The following is a 21,569-nucleotide window of genomic DNA, read 5'->3' on the forward strand; positions in this document are numbered from 1 at the left end:
ATTATCAAAATAGTTGCCAATTCATTTTCTGACAGTCGCCTAATTGATTAATCAACTAATTGTTTCAGCTGTAGTTGTATCTACTGTTGTGTAGTTTAATTCATAGCAAAACGTCATATTTTATAAACTCTTTGCATGTTTTGTTTGTAAAAATCTTAATTTGTAAAGTAACTAGTAACTAAAGCTGTCAGATAATTGTAGGGAAGTAAAAAGTACAATATTTCCCTCTGAGATGTTGTGGAGTAGACCTAGAAAGTGGCATGAAAAGTAAAGTACAAGTTTGTACTTAAAAGGAGCTGTAAGCGACATTCACTGCCGCTAAATGTCGCACTAGAGCACCAGCATCTCGGACCAAAACAAATGGGCGCTATGGTGCACCAGACTCCATTGAGAAAAACAGTTATTTTAGTAAAACACACTTCATTCAAACTGGACAGAAACAAAATAAAACTCACCCAGACCATCTTTGTTAGTCTTTCCACTGTTCCAACAATCACCAACTCTGGTTTGGTCGAAATAAATCCTTTATTCACCGCGTTAGATGAGAAAAGAAACAGCCGTTATATCGCTCTCCTCAAAGCCAACAGTTTCCAGCCCAGTCGTTAGAATAAAATGTAGTCATTTACGTTTCTGCAAACCACAGATACGTTGAATGTCTACGTGGAGGTGAGGTCAGTGGCGTGATCTGTAGTCAGATGGCTGCATGGAGTTGCAAAAGCAGCAGAGACCCGTGTTTGAGACCGCTGTTCTTCCCTGTCCAACCGACAAAACCAGACATTTGTACTTGAATTTTATTATTTTCTCCTGTGCCTTTTCTTCTGTGACATGGCAACATGTCTTATGTGAAGAAGGCCCAATGAAAAGATTGATTTGGAACTCTGGACCCACAGGGAAGAACCCTGGACTCTGTGTGAAAGCTTTGGTCAAATAAAGGCTAGCAGTATAGTAGTATTGTGTTACAGCTTGGTAAATCAGGTTGATTAGACCTCTGCTCAGGTAGAAATAGAAGACACGAAGCATAATAAGTGAAAGCAGCAGTGAGGGTTTACCATGGGTGTGACAGGCCTTTAAAAACTGTTATCAGTAGTGTAAAATAAAAAATATCAACCTTTGTTGTTAAATGTGTCAGCTATGCTTACTAATACTACTTAAAGCATTCATATGACTCATCAGTGCCCATGTACTGTGAGTTCTACTGTATGCCTGTATACAGTACATACATCTCAGTTTTATTCTAAAATGACCTAAGAGATAATCTGTTCTTGACATTTATCACTTTCTTATTACAATAATATCCATGAATTCTTCTAGATAAAGTCTTTCCAAGTGTTCATTACATAGACTTTTTCCATTTTGGGAAATGTTTTGTATGAGTGGAGTCTTGCTCTGTTAAGTTGTGGATATGTCATTTTAAAACAACTTTATTCAGGGTTTCTGTGAACTTTGAACAGATAACTTGAGCCTTTTCGAGTTTTGTGTATCTATGTCTGCTTTCATCTCACCTGTTTTGTTTTACGCCTGTTCTCTATGCACCTTTGTCAAGTTTGGACACGTGTTATGGCATTGCATTACTGTATATTGCCCTCACTGCTGCCCCACTGAAACAGAAGAATAAGCGTGTCAAGCAGCAGCATCAGCAGCTCACTAATAAATACCACTGTTTCACCATAATTCACCAGCAGAGGGAGCTCATTGTTTATAGATGGTAGATTGCATTTGTGGCTGTGAAGGAGACCTTTGGATCTGGAGGGGGGAGATTTTAATTAACAATTAATTATTATTATTATTAATAATAATAATAATAATAATAATAATAATAATAAACATTATTTATACAGAACTTTTCCAAACAAAGTTACAAAGTGCTTTACATGGTTGAACAGGATTAAAACATTTCAGGACTGCAATGAGGCAAATACAATTAAAATAATGCAAAGATAAAAATGGAATAAAATACCCAACAATAATAAAAAACAATATTAAATAAAAAACAACTATAATAAAACAGATAAGACATGTTGGAAATAAGACGGACAGATACGTTTTGAAGGCTGTTGGCAAATGTTAGTCATTAGTTTTAAACTACTTTTGGTTAAATTCATTAATGGATTCAAGTGTAAGCTGGGTGTTGTTGTTATGTAGATCTGTGTTTGCAGAAGTTGATGTCTCCTCTGGTAGATTAACCAGTTTGTCTGTAAACATGACAGCGAAAGCGCTGACACGACCTTCACTGCCGTCTCCTTGGAAACACTGCCGATGTGAAATGTTGCTTCAGTCCTCAGACCATGTCAATGTCTCTGTGTGTTATTACTCACAAACATAAACACATTTTGCTCTTTTAAAAGGTATTTACTGTCCTTCAGCGTGAAATGACTATTGTAAGTTTAATAGGGTTGTTGGCCAGGTACTGAGAATTTGAAAATCTGACTTTCTGGCTTGTACTGTTTTGTTGTGGGGCTCTGCAACACATTTTGTTTTCAAGCCATACAATCACATGTGATGGTTGCCCTTCTTGGCTGACGATTCAGTGGGATCTGTGGGCTTTTTTTTTTTGTTGGCAGGTTTAGGTACTTGTGTGAAAATGTGACTTTTAAATAAGCCATGCCAAAGACATCTTATGTTGTTTTTGGGTTTCTTGGCCTCTTAAAAATGTTGATAAAAGTGCAGGAATAGGAAAAATTTAAGGAATACTTACATTTAGGGAAATGTACTTTTTTGCTTTCTTGCCAAGAGTTAGATGAGATGTTTAGCTTAGCAGAAAGCCTGACCAGCTAACCAGCTAACCAGCTGTTGGCTGTATCCTTACTGTAGAGATATGAAAATGTTATTGCTCTTCTCATCTAAATCACGACAAGAAAGCGAAAAAAATTGTAATTCCCAAACTTTTGTTTCACACCATGAGGTTGCCAGGCAACCAGCGGAGACTCTAGGAAGTCACTGCACCCGGCCAAGAAGAAGTTCAGCACGTAACCCACCGTAAAACCACAACTTGTCGTTTTTACTCTTTGATTTTTGTACAGATTTATATATATATATATATATATATATATATATATATATATATATATATATATATATATATATATATAAAAACGAGTTAATTTGTGAACTTTACAGCTGTTGGTAGGCAGATTTTGTTCCCCTTAAACAGAGCCAGGCTAGCTGCTTCCCCCTATTCCAGTCTTTATCTCTTGGCATGAAAGCACAAAAGCATATTTCCGAAAAATGTCCAGCCCTTCCTTTAAAAAAACCACACATGCCGTAGGATTTTAAAAACTAACCAAAAAAAAAAAGGCTTATTTCGAGTGTGGTCCCAGTAGTGGATGAATATGAATTATCCAGCTTCAGGACTTAGTCATACTCGTACTAGAGTTTATTGATTCATGAAAGCTTTCATATATTCTTTTTGAGATTCCCTGTTGCTGTAAAACTCCTTCACTTAGAGAATATGATACCGCTGCACTGCAGCAAAATCAGGCATAAAAGTTTTGACAAGAAGAGGAGAAAATCATAAAAATGCTTTCAGATAATAGTTGGCAGCAGCAGTCTTCTGTAGTCAGAATGATAAGAGATTTACAGAACTGGATCTTCTTAGGATGTTTTAAATAACAACTGTGATCTTTTTCAGTTTTGTGCTGCTAGATGGAGATTATTTAGACTAGATTTCTTTCTATTAAGAGATCAAAGACTCCAGTTTGTTAAACCATCAAAAGTACTTTCTGAGGCAACTGCAGAGAGAAATTTTCTCCAACATTACATTAGTTTTTACAGCATTAGAAAACACTCCATACCAGGATTGTCACTGCCAATGTAATTCACTGTAAATGCCGCAGCCCGGGGGGTATTTCTTGATGACATCACAGGTTAAAAATCTTATTAGTCTTTAGCAAATTTCAACAAATCCTGACTGAGGTGTTATACATCACAGGAAGAGCATATGTGAATTGTGCTTCAAGGCAGTTATTTTCGTTCAAGCCAAAAAGAAATGAGTGGGAGAGAGAGAAAGAGAGAGAGAGAGAGAGAGAGTTGTCCTCATCACGACACTGCCAAGAAAGCTGAGTCATGTAAGATGAGAAAAAAAAGGCACCTCACAGAATATTAAAAATGAATAAGACAGAGAGATTTTTAAACATAAGGAGCAAGAGGAGTGAGTAATATGTAAAAGCATCTGTCGGGTATCAGAAAAGGTTTGTTGGCAGCGAGTTCAGACGAAGGCAGCTAAAGAAAGGTGTGATAGAGTTAACATGTTAACGTGAAGAGGCGGAGCAAAGATGACAAGCATGAAGTGGGGGAGTGATAACGTGGCAAAAGAGGGGAGAGGCTGTGTCATTGTTAGCGAGCTCAGATGGACATATTGTATACACAGAGAGAGAGGCTGGTGCAGCGGCAGCAGGAACCACATGAGCAGCGGAAGGAGTCGCGAGAGGAGAGGCTTCACGGCAAATAAAACTCCACGCCCCTCTCTGCCAAGCATCCATTTACTGGGCAGCTGATGTCTGCTGCTTCACTGGATGCGTACAGACTCAGCAGTAAGAGAAGACAAAAAAACCCTATAGTGCACCGGGGCTCTGGTGGATTTGGATTACAGCACTCAGACAGCAAAGTATATCGACCTTGCCACCGTGGAGAAGTCTTTCAGCAGGCACTAGAGCATTTCTGAAGAGGTTTGTTGCATCATTCGTGCAAGAAATGTCCACTCTGGTTATACTTAAGCTCAGAGGGAAGGAGTATTTATAACACAGAATCTAACTGAAGCGTCTCTTTGCTGTGTGAAATCTGTCTGAGGAGGATCTGGAGAATTTCATAGACTCATCCAACCGATTAACACGGAGGAGTGGCTTAAGAAAACTGCAGTCTTTCCACTTTATCTTCCTGGGATTCTACAGGTTGCTCTCCAGCTTTTGGTTCAGACTAAGTTTCAAACATGACCACCATGCAAAAGCTGCTGCAGCTGCCGGTGAACGCGGTGAACATCGTGAAGACGGTGCAGAGTCAGGTCCAGGGCCAGGAGGAGGACAAGAGCCCCGTGCTGAGCCCTGACAGTGGGCAGCAGGCCTGGTACAGTGCTCTGCAGCCTGATGAGCTGCGCCACCTTCGATCTGGAGGTACAGGAGGGGGAGGAGGCGGTGGTGGTGGAGACCACGAGGAACGAGCACCACTGGAGGAAGGTGGTGGCGGCAGTTTCCAAACTCAACCTTTGCGGTAGGATAATCCAGGAGAAGCCAGTCCTTTCACACTACAGTTGTATTTAAGGGCATTTAGCTGCTTCCTTCCCAGGGCAGATTACAATGAGTGCAACTGGATGATATGAGAGTAAGTCAGAAGATCCCAGCCTGGGGGTCAGTACCCCTCAACGGGTTATCGAGTGATTATTTACTTGATTAATTGACTATTTGTTTGGTCTAAAAAATGTCAGAAGATACTGAAAATCGCAGTTTCACAGAGTCCGAGGTCACATTTTCAAATGTCTTTTGTCCAACCAACAGTCCAAAACCTAAAGACATTCAGTTTACAATGGTATAAAACAGAGCAAAACAGAAAATCCTCTCATTGGAGAAGCTGGAACCAGGAAATGTTTGGCATTAATGAGTCAAACGATTAATTGATTAGCAAAATAGTTGCCGATTTATTTTCCATCAGTCGGCTAATCTTTTAACCGACTGATTGTTTCAGCTCTGGTCTGAAGATGACATAGTGGTGCTATAGTGGTGCTGCTCACAACTCATAGATGCATCTTGTAAAATGGACTTTAGAGACACTTTTAAGGGTCAAAGTCAAAAAAGGTGGGAACCACTGGTATTAGACCTCATGGTGCCCTGAAGAAGCTGTAGCCGGAAAGAAAAGTGAATAGAAATGAGAATAGAATAGAGGACGGAGGACAGGTACCAGTTTACCATAAGGCAAGTCAAATCAGTTCATTTATATAGCACATTTAAACAGGAGATGAGACAAAGTGCTTTCCAGTCGAGGCAGATGGGTTAGAATCTGCCTCACTACAGGTATACATGATGAAAGGAACAGTACAAAAAAAGGCAATAATACATAATGTAATACAATAATGCAATAGTACAGACAACTAACATGATAGAATCAGAATTTAAAAAAAAAAAGGAAGTTAGGAGAAATAGAATAAAACCAGCAACATGCAAAGGCTGTACTGTAGAAACTGCTGTACTCTTGAATTAATTAGACTGCAAACCTTTAAGATGAACATCAAAAGTGGTGCTCTTCAGAAATAGTTTTGCTAAAAGGGAGATATGATTAGACTTTTGGATTTTATTGGGTCATACCTATAAACTAGATTATGTCTATTTGACAAGATGAAAGCTTTACTGAAGAACAGTTCTGGTTGAGCTTAAGCAGGCATATTTTCCATCTGTCACCAAGAAAAAACAATAAACTTAAAGTCTCTGCTGTAACAGTCAGCTTATGTAAAACAGTCTCACCAGCTGCTTAGAAATGCAAGCTGCAACTCTTTCAGTCTTTCAATTTCCAATCTGATTCATGCAAATACATTTTCATATCTACTCCTTTTTAATGTTATTGCAGTCATGCAGAGCTCTGTTCTTGGGGAACAAAATGAACATTGCATCTGAAGTTGTATCATTGAACACCAGGCCTACTTCCATGGAGACTTTCCACCGCTGAGTCCTGCTGATCTCTTGGCTTTGGTGCCAGGTAACCTGACCACTGGTGTACTCTGTTGTACCACAGCGGGTTAAATAATTCAGAGCTGTTTGTAAATTCAGCTGTCGTTCGGCAGGACGGGACAAAATCCAGAGAAATGAGAGAACCAGTGTTGGTGTAGAATTACAGTGGGCCCTTTGGGCATGAGCAGAGAAGTATAAACCCAGTCAGAGGGCCGTTATTCCTGCAGGGGCTTAAGATGGCTTTATTTCTAAGATAATTCACTGAGGTGGCATTTATAGTTTGTTAAAATACTTCATGGTCGAGCAGATAGACTGACTGGCTATTTTTCCTGGAACGCCTTGGAGTATTTTGTCTCCTGGCCCTTTCATAACTTCTGGATCTAACGTTTTCATTCATTGAGTCATTGAATCTTTCTGTCCCCTATATCATATGCTCTGACAGATAAAATACTTTTTTCTCCACCTTTTCCTTCAACTGTAATGGCATTGCTCTGTTTTTAAGCAACCATATGTGCCACTACTACCACTAACACTAAGTCTATTACACATGTGTGACTTGTCTGTGGTTGCAAATTGCTGATAATTCCACTTTGACAGGTTTAATGTTTGGCCACAGCTACAGCACATGTAATCAATGTTTTCAGGTGCAGTTTTAATTAGGTCTTCAATAGGCCTGTTTGTCATCAAACAAGCCACATGAATCCCTGTCATTTTATTAATTATTGAGACTGATCAAGGTGGTAAATAGACACAACCCGTAAAACAAATTAAGTCTTTGGTTGGTAAGTTTCTCTACTCTACCATTACATTTTGGCAGGTAAAAACATTGAAAGTGACTGGTAAATACTCCAATTTACCTGTCAAGTTGACCTGTAAACCATCATTTAGTTAATGATTTTCGTCTTTCCAAGAATGCCTGTCGATAACATCCAGAGAAATGATGTGCGCTCTTTGCTTTGAGCTGTCATATAGGGACAGAGAGGGAGCGTGAGAGCAAACTAAGACGCTATAGGGATGACAGTGTCGATGTGTCGGTCAGTCTGCCACTGTGGTCCAGACTGAAATTTCTCAACAATATTGGATGGACTGTCATGAAATTTGGTGCAGATGTTCATGGTGCCCAGAGGATGAATCCTAATGACTTTCCCTCTAGCGCCACTATAAGGTTGACCTTTTTCGGTTTTAAGTTAAATATCGCAACAACTATTTGATGGATTGTCATGGAATTTGGTTCAGACATTCATGTCCCCCTCAGGATGAACTGCAACAACTTCAGTAAACCTTTTAAGTTTTCATTTAGCACCATCATCAGTTAAATATTTTAATTTGTCCAAAAGTTTGGTTTAATTATCTTCTAAAATAATGACATTCCCAGCCCAAACTGTACTTTGTGTTTAGTGCTAATTAGCAAACATTGGTATTCTAAGATCTAAACTAAAATTGTGAACATGGTAAACAGAATCAGTATATTAGCATTGTCAGTGTGAGCATGTTAGCTTACTGATGTTAGCATTTAGCGTACGCACAGCCTCTAGAGTCACTAGCATGGCTGTAGACTTTTAGTCTTGTTCTGATATCACTCCATAACTCCATTATATCTATATTAAATGATCTGCATTTGTCCAGTTATTCACCAGAATAAGAAAGATACACAACCAAGTAACAAGGAAATGTAAGGCATAGAAATGTATATCACCACTAGCTGCTTTTTTATGTGTTTTGGGTTTGACTTTTCTTAAAATATTTTGTCTATTTATTCACTTAAAAAGAAAAAAACACTTCAGGTTCAGAAGTTGACATCAAAGGCAGGGGATGGAGGCGGTTTCAGGCTGTAATAAAGAGACTAGTTATTCGAAATGTTCACATATCTGAAGGAAGAAATGAACCAGTGGGACCTTCATTTTCAGTGTCACTCATCCACATGTCTGGTCTTTCAGTGCTTTGGGCAAGTTATCTTTGCAGTTTATTTTTTTATTTGTTTCGAGACACAGCCACATATTTGCTAACAAGAAATCAGCATCAGTTCACGGCTCGAGTTCCAAAAATAATCTGTCACAAACACCATTTTATAGATACTGTCAGGTTTTAATTTGACGCTCTTTGATAAATTTAGGTTTTGAAGTGTGTGACAGAGTGAAGGATACTATGCATACAATGAACTTATTAACACTTTGATGCTCGATGGAGACGAAAGCAGAAATCTTTCGTAGCACACAGAAACACACACACACACACATACACACACGCGCGTTAAACTTGAGGCAGTGTCGTGATAAATCAGTTGTGTTCTGCAGCGGCCTCCTCCTCACAGACTGCAAGGCCTCCATTCACTGCTGTCACACGGCCAAAACAGATGAAATATAGAGCATACCCCAACAGCCTCCCACTCATAAAGACGAATGATGTAAAACTTCTGACCGCAGTTAGATCACATAGTTTGGAAAGTCATTTGTAGAGGTTGTTTCAGTGTGTTTGAAGTATATGCGTTATTTACTGAATGTAGAACGAAGATATAAAGAGCACTGCAAAGTAAAAAGCAAAGTTAATAGGTTGCAATCAGAATGGGTGGTTTAGAGTATTTACATTTAAGTATGACGAGCAGTACTCGGGAACATTTACAAGCAGGACAATCTTCTAAATTTGTTATTTTACTTATAGAAAATGTTTAGTTTTTTAAAATTCTGCATCTGGATTTGGATCAGCTTCAAAATACATATTGGATAAGATTGTGTTAAAGGCTGATAACAGTGATGATATTTTAAGAACACCCAAAATCTGTCCAGGAATATTAGGACTTTATACAAAGATGAATTCTGCCAAACTTCAAGGTAGTTTAGACTTGTGATTACAGACTTATGGCCATTTAAAAAAAATGCCCATGATGTAAGTATGGCATATTAAAAAGCAAATTAAACTTTTTTCAGGCTCGTCCAAATATTTTATGCACCAAAGATTGGGTAAAATTTGAAGGAGGAAGGGTGAAAATGTGTAATTTTACTTATACACCTCACAGTTTAGGATATATTAGCCAAAATAGTCACATGGTGGCGCTATTCACACCAAAACCAATCTCTTCTTCTTTGGCCTATGGCCTGAACCTTTCACTACTTAAATTATTTTAGTAGTTTTTGAGATATCCTGCTAATGAACACAACGCAATCAACCAGAACACAAAACAAAACTTCTTTGCCAAAGGTAATAAGAGTATTTCTAGTTATATAAGAGAGCACCCAGTGTCTGACTTGCATTGTATCCACCAAACACCTGTTAAGTAGCAGTGTGAGTGGCATGAATCAGAGCCACAGTCCTCTCTTCATATTAGTTTATAGTCCCAAGAGTAGATTGCTGTGTCTCCACTGCTCAGCACCACAGACCTTCAGTCCCTCGTGGAAAAACCGTCAGATGCAGGAAGGCAGGAAATCACTTAACTTCATTTTATTGCATCCTTTGTTGCTTTGGAAACTAGTTGGGAGAAATGTGCAGCTCTGCGGCTGTTTAATCACCCGACCAGCAACCAAACCCCACCCTTAATTCCCAGACCTCCAAATGACAAATTTAATCTCTGACAGTTATTGGATTCTTCCTGTTTGGTAGTTTTGAGTTTAAAGTTTTTGTTTATGAATATAGGCTGGCAAACTGACACCAACACAGACCCTTCACATGGAAACTACAGTACAGTACTGGTGAGGTAGTGGTGTTGTATATCATTATAACAATCGGGCATAAAAACACTGAAAATATCCGTGTTCTAATCTGTAAAACGCGGTTGCTGTCAGTCTGAGATTAATAGTAAATTTTGTTCCATCTACAAACTTTTCAACTGCAGATAGACTCACTCTGGGTTTTTAGCTTTTAATCTTTCATTTACCCAGTTTTATGTTTCTCATTCCTGCTCTTTTTTAAATTCTGTTGTTTTTTGGTTTTGTAATGGATAATTCAACACCTTCTGAGGGGCAACGATTTAAAGTTAGCCACTTGCCTAACACTGTCACATTTACAGTGACGTTGATCCATGTCGATTGTCTCTGTAAAAAAAACAAATAAAATAAATTATTCAAGTATATCCCAAATTAAGATGGCCATATGCAGTGCACGTCATATCTCTTGCAACAAAGTGGGGCTGTTGTAATATCTCAAGATTTGTTAGTTACAACCCATTTTTACACACCAAGCATTATGTCAGTGTAACTGATTCACATTGCATGGTATCACATGTTCGGAGCAGTGCTTAGATGTTATCTTTGAAGCACAATTTCTATACATAGTCTATGTGCAGGCGATATAAATGAAGGGCTTCATTGTTGATTAAACGTATATGGGTGTACACATACCAAAAACTGAGTGTTCTGATAAGAAATAACACTTATTGCTTTAAAGTCAGTATCCTTGAGGAAAATATAAAATGCCCTACTTCTTGTTTTTTGCCGCATCGAAAGCTACCAGACACTGAAGGTTTATAACAGTAAATTCAAAGGTTTTCACAAATTGAAAGAAGCTGAAGTAATTATTGCCTTCTGTTACTTGACAATAGAAAGCAGCAAAACAGATATTTAGTTTTTGCAGTTTGAAAATGTCATCGATCAGTATTTCAATATTCAATAGGCTGGCGTCTTTACCTTGGCAGCTGTAGCAGCGATCTTGTCTGTGCTCTGACTGGCCGGAGCTGTTTGCAGGTTCCTCCTGGCAGGTTTGGTAGAAACTGTCAGTGTTGTTTATGTGTGTTTGTATTGCAGCAGGGTGGAGATGTCAGCTTAGATCCACTCAAATCCACTCAAAGGATGCTGCTTCTCATGTGTGAGCTAGCTGGTCTGTTCCCATCGTCTCTGACAGGGATGATGGATGAACATGGCTGCAGAGTTACATGTTAACTGGGTTACAGAAGCCTGTATGTATATATATAAAATACAGCTGTTATCCTCATAAAATAGGAAAACAACAAAAACATATACTGTAGATGAAACTTTTTGATATTTAGAAATGCATGTTTAGTAGGGCTAGGTATCGTTTTGGTTGTGATACCAAACCAAAACCTTTTCTGATACCTTACTTTGAGAAACTCTCTTAGCCACGCTAGCGGTGACCACCTTTTTGTTCCAGACTAAAATATCTCAACAACTATTCGATGGATTGACTTAAAATGTGCCACAGATATTCATGGTGCCCAGAGGATGAATCCTAGTAACTTTAGTAATCCCCTGACTTGTCATGTAGTGCCAACAGCAGGTAAAAAATTTCATTTGTCCAGTACTTTGGTTTATGACCAAATCTTGCAAAACATTCCCATAACCCTTTGTGTGTTTACTGCTTATTAGCAAATGTTAGCATGCTAACATGCTAAATTAAGATGGTGACAACGGTAAACATTATACCTGCTAAACATCGGGGGGTTAACATCGTCATTGTGAGCATGTTAGTATGTGATGTTAGCATTTAGCATTTGTGCCTAAGTACAGCCTCAGTGAGCTGCTAGCATAGCTTTAGACTCTAGTCTTGTTTCTTTGTAACCAATGAAGACAAACTTCTCAAATGTTAAAGGTTTTCTAAACACAAGCAGCTGTACAAGAACTTATATAAGAACCTAAATAAACTATCTATCAAAATCTAAAAATGGCACAAAAAAAAGTTATTTAAATCAGGATCTATATGATCAAAGAATACGTAAACAAGATAACCAAGATGACCAAACATTCAGTGTTAACTTTTGATATTTTTTTTAAATACATTTTGGTTGGTATCAAAAATTATTGCGGTTCAATACCAAGCACCAATGTTCATAGAGGAACATTCTGAGCCATATGTCTATTTCCTTTCAGCTGCTCCCAGCACAACACCCCCAGTATATCAGCTCATTGAATTTTACTTTGAACTGGGCATTAAGTATGCTAATATAGTACTACTGCTCAATAGGCATGCATGGTTATGTAATTAGTGAAAGTAAAATTAAATCAATTCTTAGATCAAGAGGTCTCTCCAGAAGAAAGCAGTCATGTAAACTGCAGGATGCTGTCGGTGAACAGTTACGCCAGAGGCGGAATTACAGATGTGCACTTGAATCTACCTCTTAAAGCTAATGTGCTGTATTTGTATGTTTGTATGAGTCAAAAAAAGCAACAAACAAGAAGGTGAATGAAATGCTGCAAACAGTCTGTGGTTCTGTCACAGAAAGAGCAGACAGCAGTGAACCATTTACAGAGATACATCAGAATGCAGACCAACGCAAGTTGGAAAGCTTTTTCCGTTTTTGCACAGGGTCCTCTGTTCTTTGCACAAAACAAATTAAAGTAACCTTCAGTGCTGAAACAGGTTTTGGTAGAAAGCCTGTTGCTGTAAGTGTGGAGCAATGATTGATGTTCCGTATACATACAGCTCCTACCCAGAAGTTTGATAATGTTCTATCTGATAACTTCTTTGCAATGGACATCATATAAGGTGAGGTGTCCATAAACGATGCTAAATGCATAACCTTGACATATAGCTCAGAAGGAATGGAAGAAGAAAAGTATTGCGAGGTAACGCAAAACATATTGCGAGGTAACGCAAAACATATTGTGAGGGAATGCAAAAGTAGTCCTCAACAAACTTCTCGCCCTGACCGTTAGGGGGCTCTGTAGCATGTCACCTCTCACCCACTGCCATTTTCCTCCAAATCTCAACCAAAAACACAAAGGATCAGTGATAATTACTGTACAGGTAGGTATTTCCTAAATGACATAATGGCAATCAAGCTTACAGTAAGTCGGACAATATGAGAATTTGGGTCGCAACTGACAATTATTTTCATTATCGATTAATCTCCCAATTCATTTCTTGATTAATCGATTAACTGTTTGGTCTACAAAATTGTGAAAAATGTCCATCAGAATTTCGTAAAGCTCAAGGTGACGTCTTCAAACAGCTTATTTCCCCCAGAGATATTCAATATACAGTTATTTAAAAAAGAGGAAAGTTGCAGATCCTCACATTTGAGGAGCTGGAACAACACACTGTTTGTCATTTGTGCTTAATAAATTAGTTAAATTGATCGGTTCAGCACTAGAATCTTTGTTTGCATAATTGTTGGTTATTGAGTTACCTAAATAATAAAGACGTGAGCTTGTATGATACTAATAGACCTACAGGCTGATTTACAGTTGTGGGTCACAGCCTCAGCAAAACATTTCTTCCCCCATTCCTGCTAAAATATCTATAATTTCTCTGAGATGTCAACATGTTTTAGGGATTATGTCACTTTCCAATTACCCCGCTTTTATGAGCCGCAGTTTCAAAGGTTTCCATATTTTGCAAGCTTGATTTGCCACTTCAAAGAGAATCATTTCTGGGTCACACTTGCAGACTTTTATACATTTTGAGCATTGAATGAAAATTGTAAAACAGATCTGTACTTCTTGTTTGAGTCTTCGGTAATAGGAGTCTTTTGCTGTTTCCTGTACTTGTAAAACTAAGCCAAACAAATCTGCCAAGCTGTGAGCTAAGTTTCAATGTTTTCCTCCCTCAGACATGACGACTTGAAGGAGATGCTGGACAGCAACAAAGACTCCCTGAAGCTGGAGGCAATGAAGCGGATCGTGGCTGTGAGTATAAATAATGTTTTGACACAACATGCATTACTTAAAATTCATTCAGACAACCGCAGAGACCCAAAACTTGTTCTCTGTACTGACTCATAAATTTGATGGTAAAGATCTCAGTATAAAAATGCTGCCATGAGAGATGCAGATCACATACAAACTAAAACTGTGCTGTGTAGTTAATAATCTGAAACTGTAAGAGACCTAATATCCTTCAGCTATAAGACAAAGGCCATTTTAGATGATATAGCTACAGTGGTAAGAGAAACAAACTGCGCAGTCAGCTGTTAAATATTCATAATCTGTGTCAGATTCTTCCTTCTGAAGCTCCACACCCATCTCTTCATTCATCACGTGGAGAGAAGATGAAAGGGAGGGCAAAGCATGAAAAGGAGCTGAAATAAAATATAAAAAAGTTGCGTCTGTGAAATCCTCATTGCTGATTGTTTTGTGTGTTCTCTCTGCAGATGATCGCCCGAGGTAAAAATGCATCCGATCTCTTCCCTGCTGTTGTGAAAAATGTGGCCTGTAAAAACATTGAGGTTCGTAATGAACCCAGTTTCATGTTGCTTCATTTAATATTTGCTCGTCCTTCTTCTTCAGCTTGTGTAGTTTTAAGTGGTAAAAAAGTTGCTTTCTCCATTAAGGCTTTTTTTATTTTATTTTTTATTTAGCTTGCGTGTAGGAGTCTGCATGTCCTCCCCGTGTTACCGTGGGTTCTCTCCGGGTTCTCCGGCTTCCTCCCACCGTCCAAAGACATGCATGTGTAGGTTAATTGATAACTCTAAATTGCCCGTATTGAATGAATGTGAGAGTGAATGGTTGTCTGTCCTTGTCTGTGTCTGTGTTAGCCCTGCGACGAGTTGGCCACTGTCCAGGGTGTACCCTGCCTAAGGCCCAAAGTCACTGGGATAGGCTCCAGTCACCCGCGACCCCTAACGGGACCAAGCGGTAGAAAATGGATGGATTTAGCTTGCGTGTAATTTATGCATGATTTTATCACATTTTTAAAAGCCCCGTGGGGTTTGGCTTTATCTCACCTGAACAAAATTGCAATTTTCCTCTCCTCTTTTTAAGGTTGTTATCAATTTTCTTCATCTCTTCACTTCAGATTAATTTCAGTGAAAACAACTGAACTAATCTACATAATCTGTTTTTTTCATCGCTCTGTTTCCCTCTTACTGCTCCTCCCTACAGGTGAAGAAGCTGGTGTATGTCTACTTGGTACGTTATGCCGAGGAGCAGCAGGATCTTGCTCTGCTCTCCATTTCCACGTTTCAGCGAGGGTTGAAGGTACAGCAGTTTTCATATGTGACAATTCCTTCAGATTTTGACTTTGTGACAACAGAAAGAAACATATTTATCAAAAGTGGGGGTCTAATGTTATGATGAGACTCAGATAATAAAGATTTACTGTATGTTTTTAGCCATGCTAGCAGCTAGGCTCTATGGATGGCAATGTTGGTGTGTCATTCGGTCCACTACTTTGATCCAGACTGAAATGTCTCGACAATTATTCAACAGATTGCCATTAAAATTCAAATGACATTCATGGTTCCCAGATGATGAATCCCACTGACTTTGGTGATCCCCTGACTTTCCTTGTAGCGCCACCATGAGGTTGACATTTATGGTTTTCAGTGTTATAGCTTGACAGCTATTGGATGGATTGCCGTGAAATTTGCTGCAGATTTTCAAGGTCCCCAGAGGATAAAACCTGATGACTTGATCCCTTAACGAAGCTGTCATCAGGTCAAAATGTTACTTTATCCAATACTTTGGTTTATGACCAAATACCTGCAAAACTAATGACATCAGCCTCAGCTGTATGCTGTGCTTAGTGCTAATTAGCTTGCTAACAGGCTAAACTATGATGACAAACATGGTAAACATTACACCTGCTAAACATCAGCATGTTAGCATTGTCACTGTTAGCATGTTAGCATGCTGACTTTAGCATTTAACCACGTAAGCCTGCATTATGAACCCTGTCAACCAATGGTAGAGCTATTGCTTATGAAATTCTTGCTCTGTACTTTTGCAGGATCCGAACCAGCTGATCAGAGCCAGCGCGCTGCGAGTCCTCTCCAGCATCCGAGTCACGATCATTGTCCCCATAATGATGTTGGCCATCAAAGAAGCTGCTTCTGATATGTCTCCATACGTCAGAAAGACAGCTGCTCACGCAATTCCCAAACTCTACAGGTGATCTACCAAGACCTTTTCAGTACCCAAGCCCCAATTACCATTAAAACAAACAAACAAAACAAATTTTTATAGCAATGATTAAAATAAGCATAAATAATACATTTGTAAGTAAGAAATCTGTTTTTGAGAATTTATTATTCACATTGCAGCCTATTAGAGAGTCCTATTCCCCAGTTTGAGAATCACTAGGCTAAGATCAAATGTTGCTATGAATTAACTGCCATTGTGAAATTAAAGCCCTTTATGGCAGTAATCATCCTCCAGAGATCCATTACTGCTCTGGCAGGAAAATCCATATGTTTTATACTTGAGAGTAGGATTTTTTAAGAACAAATTATTGTTAACTTTTTCTCTAATATTTCTTGTTTCATGCATTTGAATGACTTATTATTCTCTGCTTCCAGTTTGGATCCAGAACAGAAGGACCAGCTAATTGAAGTTATAGAGAAACTCCTCGCCGACAAAACCACGGTGGGTTTTTACTCCACTGATCCAGTCATTTTCCCACCAGATTTTTTTCTGACAAATGCAAATACAACTTTGAAAAACACAGAGTGCACAAAATAATCAGAACCAGCTTCTGCATGGCTAGTATTTGCATCAGTAATCCTCATAGATAACATGTACTCTCCTGACATAAGGCATTATCCTAACATCACCACCTGTTGTGTGGTTGAAAATGTGCTGCAGCTGGTGGCAGGAAGCGTTGTCATGGCTTTTGAGGAGGTGTGTCCGGAGCGCATCGACCTGATCCACAAGAACTACAGGAAGTTGTGTAACCTTCTGATCGACGTGGAGGAGTGGGGGCAGGTCGTCATCATCAACATGCTGACCCGCTACGCCAGGACCCAGTTCCTCAACCCAAACATCAATGTGAGTAAGAAACACACAGAATCAGTACAGTCCCCAAAATGATCCGTTTATAAAAATGTAACCTTTGCTCACTGGCTGATAAGCTGTATTTATGTCTTCTATGGTGATAGAAGAGACTCATGTCAGGCTCCTTAGCTTGCCAGTTTAATGGCAAGCTGGTCTTCTTTGATTTCTTCCTTGTATGTTGTATAATGCTTTTGTAAAGCACTTTGTAACTTCAGTCTCTGAAAAGCACTATACAATTTCTCTTTACTTACTTACTTACGTTAGTAAGTTAACTAGCAACTCGGGCAACAATATTTTTCATTATTTTTTTCTTTTTGATTAATTGATAAGTAATTTAGTCAAATGACTAAGTCTTCAAATTGCTTGTTTTGCCCGACCAACAGTCCAAAAACCAAAAGTATTTAATTTACAGTGAAATAAAACAGAAAAGCAGCAAATCAAGTCATTTTCTTTTCCTTTTCATTGATTTTTCCCTGATAACTGACTTAAAGGATTAATCAATTATCAAAATTGTTGTCGATTGTCTTTGTGACGATTAACTAATCAATTAATCAGTGAATCGTTCCAGCACCACAAGCAACTGTTAGCAAATATAGCTTTAACACTTACTTTGCACTCTGCCATATTTACTATATTTTTTCCACTATGTTTTACTCAATGTGTTTCTACAGACTCTGTGTCCACTGTATAGCATATCAGCGAATTTGATCACATAAAAGACTATCTAGCCTACTGTAATTGTTTAATTGTTTATTAACAATTGTTTAATTGTTACATGTTACAGAAGTCCATGTAAACTAACAAAACTCAGAAGGAAGTTTACTTGTGTGTTGTCAACAACAACTAATATGCATACTAAAAGGATTTTGGGAGATTACTATGCAACAAAAGTGTATAGGTGCATTTGTTGCAATAATTTTGTTGGATTAATTATATTCTTCCAGTTCTGCCATTGTGACTGTGCAGAGGTACAAATTTTAACCATCCTATCATTATTTTCCTCTTTCACCGTTGCCAACTCTGTGATTTTTTTCTCTGTTTTCATCAGCTTTTCAGACCCACCCGTCGACTTATTTCTCATAAGCGGCGAACAACAAATTGAGCCATTTTTCATGCTGTGTTGAACATTGTTATTGTGGTAATTCCCCATGCATGTGGTGACAAATTGGCACAACCATTTTGCACTACATGTTTGTCTAGCGCGAGGACATCTAATAATAATGCTTATTATACAGTGTTGCTGCTTTTTAACTAATATATTCAAGAGCAAATTACAATCTGGTGACTTCTAGAGAGTTTTAAAGCAACTACTAATAACTATTTTACATGCAAGAGAGATTTCTGTCTTAGTCTGTTTAATCCCCACTGTCTCTGCAGGAGTCCCTGCTGGAGGAGGGAGGTGGCGGGGACAAGACCTTCTATGGCTCAGATGAAGATGAGGACGAGGAGGAGGAGGAGAAAGAAAATAAGGCAGAGGCTCCTGCCATGGCCAAGAGGAAGCCGTACGTGATGGATCCAGACCACCGGCTGCTGCTGAGGAACACCAAGCCGCTCCTTCAGAGCCGCAACGCAGCTGTGAGACCACTGCACTTTTGAATTATGCACACACCTTACATCAGTATAACACAGTCCATAAAACTCTCCCTTTGGGTCAGTTGCCATGGTGGAGATCATAATCATTTTCTCTCTGACATTATTCTACACTGAGCAGCAGGTTGGTGTTGTGAGTAGTCGAGGTCTTCAAATGCACAACTTTGCTTCATGTTAACAAGCAATCCGTCAAGACACTTCAGAGACACACAATCAGAGCTGACCTCTCACAATGAAATGGGGACAAGTGATAATTTCCCAAAGGAAATTAATAAAGCATCACACTACATTAGTGCTGCTGTGGTCACCTTGGAAGTCCTGTTTTGTTCCAAGTTAGATGTTGAGAAATTCCCCCGTCACACATTATTCTGCCTTTGTACTGCTGGAGTCAAGCTGGTTTCTTCAAGGTGGTTCAAGATTAACCCTGTTACTAAGACAACAAATGTGTTTCCTTATCTTGCATGTAGTATAGAAGCCAATCAGTGAGCTCTAGAATTGCACTTTATGCAGCTTATTGTTTTGAACCTAATAGTTAAATTGCTGTGGGCCTGTTTGAAGCTCATATTTTACCTACTGTTCTCTAGTACAATACTGTACCTGTGGTAAAAATGCTACATTCATGTGCTTCTTAGGGGGGCATTGTAAGTAAATATCTACCACTTCATGTACAATTTAAAGCAGCTATGACCAATATTTTTATATTAACAATGTCTCAAACGACAGTGTGAAAACAGTGTGACAGTGGGTTCGCTCGTAGTGATGAACCTACAGAGACTTACCACACTCGGCTTTACAGAGCTTTATAGCGAATTTAAGATAATTGTTTAGCTGTCTGGCCCGCAACTTCACTGTTTTGGTTCACTCTCGCATCGCTATCGGCCGCAGCAGGCAGCTGTTTTCAGCAAAGAGCTCTAAAAACCCACTGTACACTACTTGCCCAGCACCAAACGGCAGACCGATAAAGTTAGCGACTAGCTGGTGAACATAGTGGAGCATTTAGCAGCTAAAGAGCCAGATATTTCTGTCAGGAGTTGGTGGAGACCAAAAACAGAGCAAAAAGAGAATTAATATTGGACTTACATTTGCCAGGTGGCCAGAAACACGACTTTAAATTAATGGTAATGTTGCTCTCTAATTGCTAGATGTGTAAATAAGTGTAAATACCTGTTTGCTAACAAGTTCACCATATCACCTTAAAAGGTGATGCTATGAAAATGTTGTGTTCACAACTTGTTTCCACTAAGTGGCCAAAAAAAATCAGTTATTGCAGGTGTGAAGTTGCTCGACTCAATGTTTGTATGTCAGCAGTGAATCAAATGGCTATGTGTAATGTGAAATTGGGTTGCTCGTAGTGATGAACCCACAGAGAATTATCACCCGACTGTGCAGTTCCCTTCAGCTCTGCCGAGCGTTTCAGTGTCTTTCAGCTCACTGCGTTGATTTTATGGCCCATAACTGAACTGTTTTGTTTCACTCTCACTGCTCTCATCAGTGTCGTTTCCAGACGCAGCAAGCAGCTATTTTCAGCAAAAAGCTCTTATAAACCCGCTACCGCTACCTGCTCAGCACCAAACAGCAGACAGACACAGTTAGCAACTAGCTGGTGAACATAGTGGAGCGTTTAGCAGCTAAAGAGCCAGATATTTCCCTCAGGAGATGGTGGAGGCCATAAGCAGAGGTAAAAGGAGAGTGAATATTTGATTTACATTCATCCCGTGGCCAGAAACATGACTCCAAGTTAATGCTAATGTTGCTTCATTTGCTAACACCTTTATAAGGTAATCAATATTGTGTTTACAACTTGTTGTACCGCCAAAAAAAAATCAGTTAATGCAACTTTAAATTTTGTGCAATATGCTGATTTGAGTGCTTGAGTGACCAAAAAAACACAACTCTTTCTCTTGAATGACTCATTGCCAGATTATTTCTCAGACTTAAATTTTAATCTTCTCACTTTTACCTGAGAGCTGTAAAAATACGGTAGTCGCTTTGGAAGTAAATGAATTTTCAGTCGAGAACAAAGCGCTGAATGCAAATTCCCAGAGGAACAATATAGTACATTGAACTTTTTTTCTGTACTTTATATTGTCTATATGTCTGTTTTCCTCATTCCAGGTGGTGATGGCTGTGGCTCAGCTGTATTTCCATCTTGCCCCTAAAGCGGAGATTGGGGTGATCGCCAAGGCCCTGGTCCGCCTCCTGAGGAGCCACAGGTGAGTTGTACTGTCTATAATTTGAAATAAATTGTCCATTCAAATTGCTATACCATACACTTTGGTAGCAGCATACTCCAAAATGAATCGTGGTGTAGTCAAGCCAGCAGTATGAGCTATCTCACAACGTTATTGTGGCTGAGAGTGGAGCTAAGGTTGAAAATAGTGAGAGCGGTGTCTCACTTGAAAAGGGACAAAAAGCTGAATGTGATAAGAGAAAGCTATAATGACCATGAAACTCAGCAAAGTGGAAAACAGTATGACAAAAAAGAAATGACAAGTGAAGGTAGTAAAATAAGTCTCTATAGCCCTGAAGCAGAAATTAAACAGGGAGCTCAGTGAGACTGAGGTAAACATGAAAGCATAAACCATAAGGAGTGATGATGGCACATAGGTGGCCTCTTGGTTGTAAGTCCTGCAAACTGTCAGCTTCTAATTGAACAAGTGCTCTTGTGGCTCTG

The 21,569-nt window shown here is 39.0% G+C and overlaps 1 protein-coding gene across 10 annotated transcripts in view; it reads left to right on the forward strand.

Annotated features, from left to right (window-relative positions):
• The window catches only part of LOC122875048 (AP-3 complex subunit beta-2), a 48,447-nt gene that overhangs the window by 1,378 nt on the left and 25,500 nt on the right, over window positions 1-21,569 (forward strand). For 6 of the 10 annotated variants that reach the window (XM_044193789.1, XM_044193790.1, XM_044193791.1 and 3 more), the window contains exons 2-9: window positions 14,146-14,221; window positions 14,686-14,760; window positions 15,416-15,511; window positions 16,263-16,423; window positions 16,831-16,897; window positions 17,117-17,299; window positions 18,683-18,880; window positions 21,011-21,108. In XM_044193789.1, the coding sequence (XP_044049724.1) occupies window positions 14,146-14,221; window positions 14,686-14,760; window positions 15,416-15,511; window positions 16,263-16,423; window positions 16,831-16,897; window positions 17,117-17,299; window positions 18,683-18,880; window positions 21,011-21,108 (954 nt within the window). Of the gene's footprint in view, window positions 1-4,354; window positions 5,203-14,145; window positions 14,222-14,685; window positions 14,761-15,415; window positions 15,512-16,262; window positions 16,424-16,830; window positions 16,898-17,116; window positions 17,300-18,682; window positions 18,881-21,010; window positions 21,109-21,569 lie in introns of those variants that run through there. The other 4 variants (XM_044193786.1, XM_044193787.1, XM_044193785.1 and 1 more) reach the window with 3 other exon arrangements.

The sequence above is a fragment of the Siniperca chuatsi genome, linkage group LG4 (assembly GCF_020085105.1).
Source record: "Siniperca chuatsi isolate FFG_IHB_CAS linkage group LG4, ASM2008510v1, whole genome shotgun sequence".
Taxonomy (NCBI): Eukaryota; Metazoa; Chordata; class Actinopteri; order Centrarchiformes; family Sinipercidae; genus Siniperca; species Siniperca chuatsi.